The 16,278-nt window shown below is 50.9% G+C and overlaps 2 protein-coding genes across 2 annotated transcripts; both read left to right on the top strand.

Moving 5' to 3' along the window:
- The first annotated feature begins 828 nt into the window (after window positions 1-828).
- On the top strand, window positions 829-2,397 carry LOC135830080 (arginine kinase-like). Its single transcript, XM_065342466.1, has one exon. The coding sequence runs from the start codon at window positions 904-906 to the stop codon at window positions 2,098-2,100; it is 1,197 nt and encodes a 398-aa protein (XP_065198538.1). The 5' UTR covers window positions 829-903; the 3' UTR covers window positions 2,101-2,397.
- Window positions 2,398-5,728: 3,331 nt separating this feature from the next.
- LOC135830079 (uncharacterized) lies at window positions 5,729-13,251 on the top strand. The gene has a single exon (XM_065342465.1). It carries the CDS (start codon window positions 5,956-5,958, stop codon window positions 12,376-12,378), a length of 6,423 nt encoding a protein of 2,140 aa, XP_065198537.1. The 5' UTR covers window positions 5,729-5,955; the 3' UTR covers window positions 12,379-13,251.
- Window positions 13,252-16,278: the final 3,027 nt, after the last annotated feature.

The following is a 16,278-nucleotide window of genomic DNA, read 5'->3' as shown; positions in this document are numbered from 1 at the left end:
GGATGAGTTGAGTCTCCTGCATGCATGCTGTGCGGTCCGCGGTCCCGCCCCTCGCAGATCGAAGTGTCAACGCGCTGGGTGTCTGACACGTCAGTCTAGAATTGACATCAAGACAACAACAGACTCAGTCGACTAGTCCATGCCCCACAATCCCACATCGTACTCTTGTCGGCTGATTGACTGCCGGTACCTGCCATAGCATGGATTATGGGTGCCACACACCGCGAGGACAACTAACTCAAGTGCAAGCACGGCCTTCATTACTCATTAGTCTTCAACCTGTCTTGTCCAGACATCAGTCATCAGGCTACAAGGACAGTTTATTATGTAGGTAGGCCTGGACTAGCAGGCGACTGGTGTTCAGTCCGGTAGAGTTCCATGGGAGTGAGGTACCCGGTCATGTGTCTCAGGGAGTAAAAGGTCTGAACGCCCATCACACACCACTGTCACACCAGAAATGCCGTGTAGATCAACACTGCACTGCAGATCCAGGACATAGGCAGGATAGTGCGAGAGGCACACACATACTCATTCGTTGGGCATAGCGTGTGAGCCTTATTAATATTATTACTACTAGCCTACAGTATACATACATCATAGCATTGGGTTACATAATAATTATGTACCGGTAGTTGCGCCAGGGGCGGGGGGTTCAAACCGGCCTCGGCCTCGTGATACAGAGTCAGTGCATTTTCATACCCTCATGCCCTTGTCCCTAGTTACGCAAGAGGGCTTGGCTGCGCACAGGCAGTATCCGCGGTATCTGCAGCTCTCACTGTCTCAGCTCAGTCGTCGCTGCGTGCCCACACAAAGACGAAGTGTCGTAGATCTATAGAATGGGCTCCCCACGAGCAGGCGGTTTGTGCGTGCCCAGCAACGTCCGCATGTCATGCTGAAGAAGTGATGCTCAAGGCCTGGTGTCGATCTTGCTTCACTCGCCAGCGAATGCTGTTATTTGTGTCGCTCAGCGGACTATTTACTTTCATCTTAGCTCTATACGGGCCATTGTTATTTCAGGACTTTACCACCACCATCGATAGAACTATGGAGTTCCCTATATTCAAAGATAGCTGCAAATCAGCTCTGAAGCGTTTTCTGACACCAGCCGTGTTCGACAAACTGAAGGATGTGCGCTCTGCTAGCGGTGGCAATCTCAAGGACATGGTCAACAGCGGTGTGCAGAACCAGGATAGCAGTATCGGCGTGTACGTACCTGATGAGGAAAGCTACTCACGATTCGCTGCCCTCATCAACCCGATCATCGAGGATTACCACAAGGGCTATAAGGTCACTGATAACCACCCGTCCGACTTCAACCCAGCACACCTGAAAGCTCCGAACCCCGACCCAGAGGGTGTGTACATTCTCTCCACGCGTATTCGTGTTGCACGTAACTTGAAAGGGTATTCGCTGACACCAGGTATCGGCTACTTTGATCGACTAGAGGTGGAGCGTAAAGTGGTCGACGTCCTGGAGAGCCTAGGTGGCGATCTGAAGGGTCGCTACTTTCCCCTCTCGGGTATGCCTGATGCCACTGCCAAGCAGTTGATCGATGATCATTTCCTCTTCAAGAAGGGTGATCGATTCCTGGAGGCTGCTGGTGTCAACCGTGAGTGGCCCTCTGGCCGTGGAATCTTCCACAACGACAACAAGACATTCCTGACATGGGTGAATGAAGAAGATCAGCTGCGCATCATATCCATGCAGAAGGGTGGCGACATTCAGGCCGTGTTTGAGCGTCTGGCCCGTGCCGTCAACGCCATAGAGAGCAAGCTGGGATTCCAGCACACGCCTAACCTCGGCTACCTGAGCTCCTGCCCGACTAACCTGGGTACGGGCATGCGTGCCAGCGTTCACATCAAGATCCCACACGCGGCCGGTCACAAAGAATTCCAGAGCATCTGCGACCAGTACCACATCCAGGCGCGTGGCATTCACGGCGAACACTCAGAGTCGTCCGGCGGAGTCTACGACATCAGTAACAAGCGTCGTCTCGGCTTGTCCGAAGTACAGTGTGTGCAGGACATGCATACTGGTGTTGTTAAGCTGATCGAGCTGGAGAAGTCCGGTGCCAAGCCAGCTGCTAAGGGCAAGAAATAGACACTTTTTTCCAACCTCCACCAGGCCACTAGGCTAGGCTAGTTGTGCGGTATCTGCTGCGGCAGCACACTCGATTTCTATTGCAAATTGATCCAGCGTGAACGGCGGCCCTGCCTTGGTTGGCGAATCATGTTGTTGACGTCTTCATTGATGTCATTAGTCTCGTCTCCAAATGGATTTTTTAAATCATTTTGAGAATAGCCAAAATTTCTATACTAGTATCTTATTTTCTTTCATGTCTTTGTCAAAAAAAACTAGGTGTTATGAAAAACCTCTGGGAAATGACCAGCCTAATGATTTCCTTCGTTGTGCGAATGTTGGTTTGTGTGTGAGGTCCAGTCAGGCTGCTCACATAACAGTTTTCCCAAAATAATGTTACACAGGACACACTGACTGTGTAGTAAGCTATAAAGTATAATGCATGTTCACAGGCCCCTGAGCCTGAGGACAGGAGCTGTCAGTACCTTTTTGAGTTGTATTTTTCTACTACAGCACTGATGTCACAAACATTGCAACAATGTCAAGGGTATTGTTGTTGGTCGGCGAAGCATACAGAACATATTGATAGAACATGATTGTAGATGTACATGCCAGGGCTCAGTGACTACAGTTTGCTGCCCATGCCAGGGCTCAGTGACTACAGTTTGCTGCCCATGCCAAGGCAGTGTGTTGACAATCAAGCAAAGAGGCGTCCTGGATACACTCTTCTAGCCGACTGTTTGCCTTGAAATGCACTGAACTGAATGAAGAGTTGCTACTGCAGATAGGAAGTTAGTTAGGCCGGTTTATTGTACCCATAGTCATAATAGTGGGCCATCATAATAGTGGGCCATAGTGCCGGTACAGTAGTCAGTGGGTAGATCAACATCAGTGCTGCATGCGTATGGGTGGCATTGGGTACCAGACAGCTGGCAGAAGAGATTTCCTGGGTCATCCGGTCGAGTGTGCCTCTTTTCTTCTGTTCTCTCGACTTTGCAGCTTGTTATAGTAGTCTCCGAGTTGCTGCTATCTGTTGTGGGCTCCCATACCGTTAATAACTTATCATCTGCTGATCTAACGGAAGGCAGGAACCTTCTTCGCCTCCGATGACTACTAGTACTAGTATACTGTACATGTTTTTCGATTTTGACAGCATGTTACAAGGCGAGGACGCGTAGTGCTCCTGACTACAACCATAAACCGGTTGGCAGAGTCCCGGTCTTGCGACCATTTGAACCGTATTGGGAAAACCCAGGTTCGGACCCTCGTTACTCTACGGGTTGGTAGGATTTTTATAATTTTCGTTTTTTTGTGTTGTAGAAGTCGTCGTGTTGCCGCCGTGGTATTGTTCACGTTGCTGCCGCTGCAGGGATCACGTCTGGAAGGATTTGTGATGTTATTTTCTTGTCTTCCTCTGTAATTAAATTATTTGTGATTTATTTCTTTTTTCTTTTGTTCTTTTGTTCTTTTTCTTTTTTCTTGTCTTTTTTCAACTTCTGCCCATGGCGTCCTTCTCTCAGCTCGTCAGCTGTAACAGTCATAGTCATCACCATGACGACTGTTGTGAGAAGGTGCTCGCTGCCGACGAGGTTGGTGATGTCCCGGGACTCTGCCAACCGGTTTATGGTTGTAGTCAGGAGCACTACGCGTCCTCGCCTTGTAACATGCTGTCAAAATCGAAAAACATGTTAACTACCAAGCAAGGCTTCTGTACATACTATACTGTACATGTAGTCATAGAGAGAGTATGCACAATCATTCGTCATGACACAATCTCCGGATGTTATCTATCACGTATCCATTGAAAACATCATCAACACAGGGCACTTTAAGACGGGTGAACACAGAACACCGACTGTTGACATGTCGCATATCACCAACGCTGGGCCAGGGTACCCCGGGTGCATAAGCTGGAGGTGATTTAAACACACCAATCTTGGTACAGTAGAAATGATACTGTCTAGCCAGGCAGGGACCTTGACTCGAGTAACAAATAGGACAATAACAAGAGCGTGTGAAGTAACACAGACAAAGGATATAACAATCATGTACTAGTAACTAACTGTTACTTCATCCCCACCGGCTCACACTCAGCCGGTCACCAGCTGGGTATTTCCACTGTGACAGTTGCAACATAACAATTAAACACCGTTGCATTAATGATTATGCTTGGAGTTCTATCGCTTCGCCAATAGCTGCAACAAGTAAGTAATAGTAACTTAGTCACAATCAGTCATGTTACATCAGCCTAGACGACACGTGTGGATATGGACACTCACAGCGACATGGCGTAGATCTACGGATTTCCTCCGAGGCTGCGAACTCGGTTGTGCGCTAGAAGACTACAGCATCGAAGTAATGAGTTGGCGAAGGCTCATATTGCAAGCTCACCGTGAACACGAACATAGAGCAGTGGAGTGGTCGTCTTGGAAGCGAATACAGGCAGTAGTAATCATGATGAATGTGGTCGATACACAAGTTACACAACCTTCTGTTCGCTGCTGCCATTCCACCGTCTGAATCATCCGAGTCTCAGTGTGTGATTCTGATCACTGACACCATTGGACACTGTGCTGTTCAGACTGGTGGACTTGTTGTTACTGGGCGGTATGCGCGGTATGTGCTTGTCCACTGCCACACGAATTCTCTTTCTTCTTCATTTTCTTATCCAGGATGTCGCTCCGTCCTTGTCACTATTTAACGCAGCCGATATCATCGACAATCCATACCCGAAGCGACACCGTCTTCCCTGGAATTTGAGTCACTGTATGATGATACCGTTACGCAAACGACAAAATAGGCTTATCGTTATCCGGTTATCCGTACACAGTAGATCTACAGCTAGTTGAGTATGTTGTGAGTCTCTGCACGTGATGTTGAAAATGAGCTGTGCAGTGAGCACATCACACAACACACCTGCCGCGCCAAGTGCCAGCTGAGCTGGCCAGTGCATGCAGCGGCAGAGTCACCATGGTCACAGTTTGACTCGAGACGGCGAGAGCAGTGCCACTGCCAGGGATCTACGGTACTCATCATCTAGGCCCTAGGGCCAGTAGGGAGTCGACTCCCTGGATAACCATGATAACCAGTGATAACAGTTGAGAGTTGAGAACAGTGCTCCTGTCAAGTGTCATCCTACTATTCCTAGCCGGCATGCATGCTGGTTGCACAGATTCACACGTGCACACATGCACATTGTCTTTGCACAGCTAGCTCATATTCGGTGGTACCAAGACTACATGGGTTATGTACTAGTCTTGGTGGCACTGGTACTGCCGCTGCGTGCACATCAGGGAGTCGTAATTTATCTACGACTCCCTGGTGCATCGCCGCAGCATCAGCCTTCGAAGCTTCGTCTTCGATGCACGTGTCGTAGATCTACACCAGGGAGTCGTAAAATACCGGTATTTTACGACTCCCTGATCTACACTGTATACAGTGATCATCTGATCATGGGGTACCGGGTATCGGTACCGTACAGGTGACAGATTTTCCAACCTGCCAATCAGTAACCATGACATTTTTTTGGAAGCCTCGGGTTACTTGGTGATAAGTGCAGTTGCATGCCGTGCATGCATAATTTTCAGTGTCCAACGCATTGCTTGCTCAGGCCAGGGCGTAGCATACTACGGCGCAGAGCTAGAGGTGATGAGTTTGGCCTGTTGTACTGCCACATTTCAAGAGAAACTACAGCACTAGCAGCAGCTCCTGCGCCAGGAAAAAAAGCAGCAGCACTTGCGTGGCGTGCTCCGGCATCTCTTCACTTGGAAATTATTTGTTCCACTGATCGCACATCAGGAATTTTCTCCGCTCCAAAGGCGACCAAAGGAACTGGCAGAGCAAATCGTGGCTCATTCCGGCTTGAAAGGAGATGATATGGAGTATCCAGAATTCTCCGACGAGTGCAAGTCTTCATTGCGAAGACATCTGACCAAGGAAGTTTTTGAGGAGCTCAAAGATGTCAAAACAGAGCGTGGTGTGACGTTGAAAGACTGCATCAACAGTGGTGTGCAGAACCAGGATAGCAGCATCGGCGTATACCTTGGTGATGAGGAGAGCTACACTGCTTTCGGCTCACTGGTGAATCCAATCATTGAGGAGTACCACAGCGGCTACAAAGTGACCGACTCACATCCAGCCGACTTCGATCCCAGCCACCTGGATGCACCCAACCCAGACCCCGACAATGAGTTTGTGGTGTCAACACGCATTCGAGTAGCACGTAATCTACGTGGCTATGGTCTGACCCCAACGCTGGGCAAGGAGGAACGAGTGGAAGTGGAGCAGAAAGTAGTGGGTGTGCTGGAAAGTCTGGATGGTGAACTGAAAGGCAAATACTATCCACTGAGCGGCATGGACGATGCAACGGCACAGCAGCTGATCGACGACCACTTTCTCTTCAAGAAAGGTGATCGGTTCTTGGACGCAGCCGGCATCAACGGAGAGTGGCCGGAAGGTCGTGGCATCTTCCACAACGACAAGAAATCCTTCTTGACTTGGGTGAACGAAGAAGACCAACTTCGAATCATCTCAATGGAGAAGGGCGGCGACATTGGTGCTGTGTTCGCACGTCTTGCAACCGCCGTCAACGAGCTGAGCGACAAGCTTGGTTTCCAGTACAAGGAGAACCTTGGCTACCTGAGCTCGTGTCCAACCAATCTGGGAACGGGAATGAGAGCCAGCGTACACATCGCCATACCACATGCATCAGCTCATCCTGATTTCAAGAAGATCTGCGACGAGTACAACGTCCAAGCAAGAGGCATTCATGGCGAGCACTCTGATTCTTCGGGTGGTGTGTTTGACATCAGCAACAAGCGTCGTCTTGGCCTGTCTGAGGTGGCATGTGTCCAGGACATGTACAACGGCGTGAAGAAGCTCATCGACCTGGAGCGCTCCCTGGCAGCTAGTGACGACGGCTACCCGCAGTTCAAGGATGAGTGCAAGTCATCGCTACGCCGTCACCTGACACGTGAAGTGTATGCAGAGCTGAAGGATGTCAAGACAGAGCGTGGTGTGACGTTGAAGGACTGCATCAACAGTGGTGTGCAGAACCAGGATAGCAGCATCGGCGTATACCTTGGCGATGAGGAGAGCTACACTGCTTTCGGCTCACTGGTGAATCCAATCATTGAGGAGTACCACAGCGGCTACAAAGTGACCGACTCACATCCAGCCGACTTCGATCCCAGCCACCTGGACGCACCCAACCCAGACCCCGACAATGAGTTTGTGGTGTCAACACGCATTCGAGTAGCACGTAATCTACGTGGCTATGGTCTGACCCCAACGCTGGGCAAGGAGGAACGAGTGGAAGTGGAGCAGAAAGTAGTGGGTGTACTGGAAAGTCTGGATGGTGAACTGAAAGGCAAATACTATCCACTGAGCGGCATGGACGATGCAACGGCACAGCAGCTGATCGACGACCACTTTCTCTTCAAGAAAGGTGATCGGTTCTTGGACGCAGCCGGCATCAACGGAGAGTGGCCGGAAGGTCGTGGCATCTTCCACAACGACAAGAAGTCCTTCTTGACGTGGGTGAACGAAGAGGACCAACTTCGAATCATCTCAATGGAGAAGGGCGGCGACATTGGTGCTGTGTTCGCACGTCTTGCAACTGCCGTCAACGAGCTGAGCGACAAGCTTGGTTTCCAGTACAAGGAGAACCTTGGCTACCTGAGCTCGTGTCCAACCAATCTGGGAACGGGCATGAGAGCCAGCGTACACATCGCCATACCACATGCATCAGCTCATCCTGATTTCAAGAAGATCTGCGACGAGTACAACGTCCAAGCAAGAGGCATTCATGGCGAGCACTCTGATTCTTCTGGTGGTGTGTTTGACATCAGCAACAAGCGTCGTCTTGGCCTGTCTGAGGTGGCATGTGTCCAGGACATGTACAACGGTGTGAAGAAGCTCATCGACCTGGAGCGCTCCCTGGCAGCTAGTGACGACGGCTACCCGCAGTTCAAGGATGAGTGCAAGTCATCGCTACGCCGTCACCTGACACGTGAAGTGTATGCAGAGCTGAAGGATGTCAAGACAGAGCGTGGTGTGACGTTGAAGGACTGCATCAACAGTGGTGTGCAGAACCAGGATAGCAGCATCGGCGTATACCTTGGTGATGAGGAGAGCTACACTGCTTTCGGCTCACTGGTGAATCCAATCATCGAGGAGTACCACAGCGGCTACAAAGTGACCGACTCACATCCAGCCGACTTCGATCCCAGCCACCTGGATGCACCCAATCCAGACCCCGACAATGAGTTTGTGGTATCAACACGCATTCGAGTAGCACGTAATCTACGTGGCTATGGTCTGACCCCAACGCTGGGCAAGGAGGAACGAGTGGAAGTGGAGCAGAAAGTAGTGGGTGTACTGGAAAGTCTGGATGGTGAACTGAAAGGCAAATACTATCCACTGAGCGGCATGGATGATGCAACGGCACAGCAGCTGATCGACGACCACTTTCTCTTCAAGAAAGGTGATCGGTTCTTGGACGCAGCCGGCATCAACGGAGAGTGGCCGGAGGGTCGTGGCATCTTCCACAACGACAAGAAGTCCTTCTTGACTTGGGTGAACGAGGAGGACCAACTTCGAATCATCTCAATGGAGAAGGGCGGCGACATTGGTGCTGTGTTCGCACGTCTTGCAACCGCCGTCAACGAGCTGAGCGACAAGCTTGGTTTCCAGTACAAGGAGAACCTTGGCTACCTGAGCTCGTGTCCAACCAATCTGGGAACGGGCATGAGAGCCAGCGTACACATCGCCATACCACATGCATCAGCTCATCCTGATTTCAAGAAGATCTGCGACGAGTACAACGTCCAAGCAAGAGGCATTCATGGCGAGCACTCTGATTCTTCTGGTGGTGTGTTTGACATCAGCAACAAGCGTCGTCTTGGCCTGTCTGAGGTGGCATGTGTCCAGGACATGTACAACGGTGTGAAGAAGCTCATCGACTTGGAGCGCTCTCTGGCAGCTAGGTATGCCGGCTACCCGCAGTTCAAGGATGAGTGCAAGTCATCGCTACGCCGTCACCTGACACGTGAAGTGTATGCAGAGCTGAAGGATGTCAAGACAGAGCGTGGTGTGACGTTGAAGGACTGCATCAACAGTGGTGTGCAGAACCAGGATAGCAGCATCGGCGTATACCTTGGCGATGAGGAGAGCTACACTGCTTTCGGCTCACTGGTGAATCCAATCATCGAGGAGTACCACAGCGGCTACAAAGTGACCGACTCACATCCAGCCGACTTCGATCCCAGCCACCTGGATGCACCCAACCCAGACCCCGACAATGAGTTTGTGGTATCAACACGCATTCGAGTAGCACGTAATCTACGTGGCTATGGTTTGACCCCAACGCTGGGCAAGGAGGAACGAGTGGAAGTGGAGCAGAAAGTAGTGGGTGTACTGGAAAGTCTGGATGGTGAACTGAAAGGCAAATACTATCCACTGAGCGGCATGGACGATGCAACGGCACAGCAGCTGATCGACGACCACTTTCTCTTCAAGAAAGGTGATCGGTTCTTGGACGCAGCCGGCATCAACGGAGAGTGGCCAGAGGGTCGTGGCATCTTCCACAACGACAAGAAGTCTTTCTTGACTTGGGTGAACGAGGAGGACCAACTTCGAATCATCTCAATGGAGAAGGGCGGCGACATTGGTGCTGTGTTCGCACGTCTTGCAACCGCCGTCAACGAGCTGAGCGACAAGCTTGGTTTCCAGTACAAGGAGAACCTTGGCTACCTGAGCTCGTGTCCAACCAATCTGGGAACGGGCATGAGAGCCAGCGTACACATCGCCATACCACATGCATCAGCTCATCCTGATTTCAAGAAGATCTGCGACGAGTACAACGTCCAAGCAAGAGGCATTCATGGCGAGCACTCTGATTCTTCGGGTGGTGTGTTTGACATCAGCAACAAGCGTCGTCTTGGCCTGTCTGAGGTGGCATGTGTCCAGGACATGTACAACGGTGTGAAGAAGCTCATCGACTTGGAGCGCTCTCTGGCAGCTGGTGACGCCGGCTACCCACAGTTCAAGGATGAGTGCAAGTCATCGCTACGCCGTCACCTGACACGTGAAGTGTATGCAGAGCTGAAGGATGTCAAGACAGAGCGTGGTGTGACGTTGAAGGACTGCATCAACAGTGGTGTGCAGAACCAGGATAGCAGCATCGGCGTATACCTTGGCGATGAGGAGAGCTACACTGCTTTCGGCTCACTGGTGAATCCAATCATCGAGGAGTACCACAGCGGCTACAAAGTGACCGACTCACATCCAGCCGACTTCGATCCCAGCCACCTGGATGCACCCAACCCAGACCCCGACAATGAGTTTGTGGTGTCAACACGCATTCGAGTAGCACGTAATCTACGTGGCTATGGTCTGACCCCAACGCTGGGCAAGGAGGAACGAGTGGAAGTGGAACAGAAAGTAGTGGGTGTACTGGAAAGTCTGGATGGTGAACTGAAAGGCAAATACTATCCACTGAGCGGCATGGACGATGCAACGGCACAGCAGCTGATCGACGACCACTTTCTCTTCAAGAAAGGTGATCGGTTCTTGGACGCAGCCGGCATCAACGGAGAGTGGCCGGAAGGTCGTGGCATCTTTCACAACGACAAGAAGTCCTTCTTGACGTGGGTGAATGAAGAAGACCAACTTCGAATCATCTCAATGGAGAAGGGCGGCGACATTGGTGCTGTTTTCGCACGTCTTGCAACTGCCGTCAACGAGCTGAGTGACAAGCTTGGTTTCCAGTACAAGGAGAACCTTGGCTACCTGAGCTCGTGTCCAACCAATCTGGGAACGGGCATGAGAGCCAGCGTACACATCGCCATACCTCATGCATCAGCTCATCCTGATTTCAAGAAGATCTGCGACGAGTACAACGTCCAAGCAAGAGGCATTCATGGCGAGCACTCTGATTCTTCTGGTGGTGTGTTTGACATCAGCAACAAGCGTCGTCTTGGCCTGTCTGAGGTGGCATGTGTCCAGGACATGTACAACGGTGTGAAGAAGCTCATCGACCTGGAGCGCTCTCTGGCAGCTAGTGACGCCGGCTACCCACAGTTCAAGGATGAGTGCAAGTCATCGCTACGCCGTCACCTGACACGTGAAGTGTATGCAGAGCTGAAGGATGTCAAGACAGAGCGTGGTGTGACGTTGAAGGACTGCATCAACAGTGGTGTGCAGAACCAGGATAGCAGCATCGGCGTATACCTTGGTGATGAGGAGAGCTACACTGCTTTCGGCTCACTGGTGAATCCAATCATCGAGGAGTACCACAGCGGCTACAAAGTGACCGACTCACATCCAGCCGACTTCGATCCCAGCCACCTGGATGCACCCAACCCAGACCCCGACAATGAGTTTGTGGTATCAACACGCATTCGAGTAGCACGTAATCTACGTGGCTATGGTCTGACCCCAACGCTGGGCAAGGAGGAACGAGTGGAAGTGGAGCAGAAAGTAGTGGGTGTGCTGGAAAGTCTGGATGGTGAACTGAAAGGCAAATACTATCCACTGAGCGGCATGGACGATGCAACGGCACAGCAGCTGATCGACGACCACTTTCTCTTCAAGAAAGGTGATCGGTTCTTGGACGCAGCCGGCATCAACGGAGAGTGGCCGGAAGGTCGTGGTATCTTCCACAACGACAAGAAGTCCTTCTTGACTTGGGTGAACGAGGAGGACCAACTTCGAATCATCTCAATGGAGAAGGGCGGCGACATTGGTGCTGTGTTCGCACGTCTTGCAACCGCCGTCAACGAGCTGAGCGACAAGCTTGGTTTCCAGTACAAGGAGAACCTTGGCTACCTGAGCTCGTGTCCAACCAATCTGGGAACGGGCATGAGAGCCAGCGTACACATCGCCATACCACATGCATCAGCTCATCCTGATTTCAAGAAGATCTGCGACGAGTACAACGTCCAAGCAAGAGGCATTCATGGCGAGCACTCTGATTCTTCGGGTGGTGTGTTTGACATCAGCAACAAGCGTCGTCTTGGCCTGTCTGAGGTGGCATGTGTCCAGGACATGTACAACGGTGTGAAGAAGCTCATCGACCTGGAACGCTCTCTGGCAGCTGCTATTCAGTCTCCGTCAACGTCTATTTCACTGCCATCCAGTGCAGGGGCGGGATCCAATGAGCCTGCAGCCTTGTCTCCGGCTGCTGAGAGCCCAGCTCCTGCGGCCACAGCACCACCGCCATCAGCCGCAGCAGCTGGTGATGGAAAAGACTCTAAGCAGAAGCCGGCGAAGAAGAGCAAATCGTGCCTGATTCTGTAAGACTGGTAGTTTGTTCCTTGATCTTTTGCCGCATTCACCACTGTTTAGAACTCTTTCGGGATTTGTACATTGCTCATTGCATCTTTTTTATGTGGAGTCTTTTTCGCTCCGTCTCAGCTGCTTTTTTTTTACTCTCCTTTTTTGCAATCTATGTATCGGTTGGATTGTATCATTCTTGTGATGATAGGCGATGTAGGTTTTCACGGCCTGAATGTCAGGCCAACCTTGCATAGCCTGTCAGGCCAACCTTGCATAGCATGTCAGGCCAACCTTGCATAGCCTGTCAGGCCAACCTAGCATAGCATGTCAGGCCAACCTTGCACAGCATGTCAGGCCAACCTTGCATAGCATCTCAGTTTTGCTGGCTTACATGTATTGTTTCAGGCCTGTAGTTTTACCTTGCTGGACCCGGTTGTCCTTTTCATTGTCCTTGTCGACCTCGCGCTGTATTTTCCACCTATTGTGCACGTTTGCTAAAGATCTGCTGCTGCAACAATGGCCCATCACAGTCACACCTACATGCATGGTGTTTGACTTTTTAGAGTTTCTGCATTTTATCCAGTCCATCACCGTCACACCGATGGTGTGCGACTTTTAGAGTTGCTGCATTGTATGCAGTCATCATACTCCCGCTGCATTCTTGTTTTACGTTTTTCCACGTATATGTTGTTCATTATCTATATACAATATCTCTGTTCAATATCCCTGTAGTATAGTAGCATAATATATTCCTATAGCGGTCACATTACACCTGGCATCAAGAGCATTGTGACTTTTATTCTCCCCCCCCCCCCCCCCCCCCCCACAACCCCCACCCCTTCCTCTATGTAGACTCAAATGTCAATCAGAACAGGTGATTGCTTGTCGCCGGGCTTCGTCCTTTGATTGTGTGTGTGTGTGCGTGTACGTGTGTGTGCGCGTGCGTGTGTGCGCGCGCACATGTGTGTATGTGTGTGTATGTGTGCGTGCGTGTGTGAGCATGTTTTCGGGTTTGTGTTATTGACCTCGAGCCGGTGCAATGGTTGTGCTACAGCATACCGAAGACTGGCTGGCTGGTTATTCTACTAATCTTGCGACTGGCTATGGTTATTCTACTAATCTTGCGTAGACTGGCTATTGTTATTCTACTAATCTTGCGTAACTGTGTTGTTCTTCTGGCGATTGGCTTGCCAGCACATGTACGTGCATCTTATGTTTGTTACTGGTCTTGTGTACGGATTAGATGTGTGTGTGTGTGTGTGTGTGTGTGTGTGTGTGTGTGTGTGTGTGTGTGTGTGTGTGTGTGTGCGCGCGCGCGCGCTTGTGCGCACATTTGTGTGTGTGTGTGTGTGTGTGTGTGTGTGTGTGTGTGTGTGTGTGTGTGTCGCACCCCCCTCCAACTCCTCTTTGGGTGGCTACCTGTGCCTCGGCCGTTTTGTGGTCCCCGGCGACGGTGGAAAGACACGGTGATGACCGACCTCAAGGTTGCACTGCAACAGCCATCTCAGTGGTTCATCCTTGCTCAGGACCGCCAACAGTGGAGGGAAGTACGGGTTGCCCCTCAGTCGAGCTCCACCATGCCCAAGTCTGTGCATTGCGCAGTGTGTGACCGGAACTTCTCACGGGTCTCAGATAGAACGCGGCACAAGTGCACCACTCAGAGACGGCTTCCCATCCAGCTCCAGCGTGGATCAGTGCAATGCCAGAACTGCCAGAGGTGGTTCCGCAGCAAGGGTGGCTACTCTGTTCATCGATGCCAGCCTGTCACGAGTTCTCCTACACCAACAGTCAGTCTGTCTGTGCCACTTTCAGCTTGTTGCCAGCAGCACTGCCCAACATGTCAGCGATGCTTCCGTTCTGCGGCCGGGTTCAAGCGTCACAACTGCAATCGTGGTGCGAGACCATCTGCTGCTGAGAGAGCAGCTCTGCCCCTCAGCTGCCCACGTTGTAAACGCAATTTCCGCCGGCAGCAGGACCTAGCCAGACATTCGCGGTCCTGCTTGTGATCCGTGTCCCGTTTTCTGGTCCCCTTTCCATAGGGGTGACACTTGCCCCTCTGGGCAGTCATGCTGCTAGTAGTAGTAGTAGTGTGTGTGTGTGTGTGTGTGTGTGTGTGTGTGTGTGTGTGTGTGTGTGTGTCACCTCATCCTGCACTGCATACCCATGGCAGAAGCGTGCAAGGAGGGCCATACCAGCTAGCCTCTTGTGTGGCATCAGTGCTACCGAGAAGACTCTTGAATGCCATCATTCAGTGCTACAGAAGACTGTGTCAGCCCACAGACATGATGATGCATCACAGGCGTGCATGTTACTCATCTCTCTCTCTCTTCTCCCGTAGAGAACCTTTGTGGCAGTGGGTCGACAGGGCAGGACACGTATGTGCGCACATGTGTGTGTGTGGGGGGAGGGGGGGGGGGTATGTGGGTGTATGTGTGTATGTGGGTGTGGTGTGTGCGTGCGCATGCATAGGCTCCAGTGGATTATGCCGGCATATTGTTAGTCAGGATTTGGTAGTTGAAAACCTGGAGCATAATTGTGCATATTCTTTCTGAGGTAGGCGCATAGCTACATGTACATGATTGTGCTACTTGTACGTAGACTACATGTACACATTTTATGTACAACATACCTGGTCTGCGTTGTTGGTTAAATGCACTGTCCCCGGGGGAAATTGCGATTCCGCGGTCGCGTTTTTTTTCCGTTTTTTTGCGATTTTTTAAAAGACCGCGTTTTCCGCGATTTTCCCGCGTTTTTTGAACTTTTTTGTTGCACTACACGTACACACAGTGCACTGTTCGGTCAGCAACGTCTCATCGTGGCGGCTTTTTACTCAAATATGACGAGTGCTTACACCAGAGACTTGTAACTGATTGATTTCACTACATACTCACTGAAAAATGCCGCACATCAATATTATTCACCGCATATTTATCGCAACTTCACCGCAAATTATGCCATATGTCGCGTTTTTCCCCGCGTTTTTAGCGATTTTTTCCCGCAATTTTCCCCGGGGACAGAATGCAGGGTAGAAATCAAGGCAATAGAATGTTCGAACTCGTCGTCTTGCTCACCGTGTCACGGATTACACCGTGTCACGGATTACACCGTGTTTGGCGGCAACTCGCATACATATACATGTACATAGCAACTGGTCCTGGGCCTGGGGTCACACCACTCAACAGTATGCAGTGCTAGTGAATTGGCCTCCACTAATTCTAGCCTACACCGCGTACCGGTACATATGTACACAGCTGACTGAAGGGGAATCTCCCCTACACATGCACGCACCTCTACACAGGACCGCCGGAAGCAGGTTTGATTGATCTGGTAGTATCATGGCCTTTTATACTTTGTGTATCGAGATGGCGAGTACGCATGCCCTCCACAGCAGGAAACACGTGTTGGTGGCCAAAAAGTTGGTCCGTGATAACCTGACCAACCGGACCGGCTCCGGTGGGCCTGGTACATATTGGGTAACATGTACACACAATGGCTCGCAAAATTTTGATTGGCGCGGAAAAACTTCAGCGAAAACACTCCTTTCGCTAAAATCGCTAAAATATCACCGTCGCTAAAATTAGCCGTTTTACAGTACCATGTGCAGTATTCGCCGGATTGTGTTGGCGACGATACTACAGTATCTACTTTGCCTAAGGGGAACATAACCCGTTGCCATGACAATACCGAGTCCCAATAGGGCTTGAAAGTGATGACGTCAAAAACGGCCTGGGAGTAGTAAATTGACATCAGATTTCTATTTTGGATCCACTAAGGTGTGACTTTGCTATTGCCTCAGTATGTGGGTGCATAGCAACCCACTCATGTCGTATGCAGGTGCAACTTTTACTTCGCCACCAGTTGTCACCCCGCCCCCACTAGCCAAATCAGTCAGTTTCACTGGCAACGTCACCTTGCTGTGAG

Source organism: Sycon ciliatum, chromosome 13 (genome assembly GCF_964019385.1).
Source record: "Sycon ciliatum chromosome 13, ocSycCili1.1, whole genome shotgun sequence".
In the NCBI taxonomy this organism is placed as follows: domain Eukaryota; kingdom Metazoa; phylum Porifera; class Calcarea; order Leucosolenida; family Sycettidae; genus Sycon; species Sycon ciliatum.
This window is presented reverse-complemented; position numbering and strand designations above follow the sequence as displayed.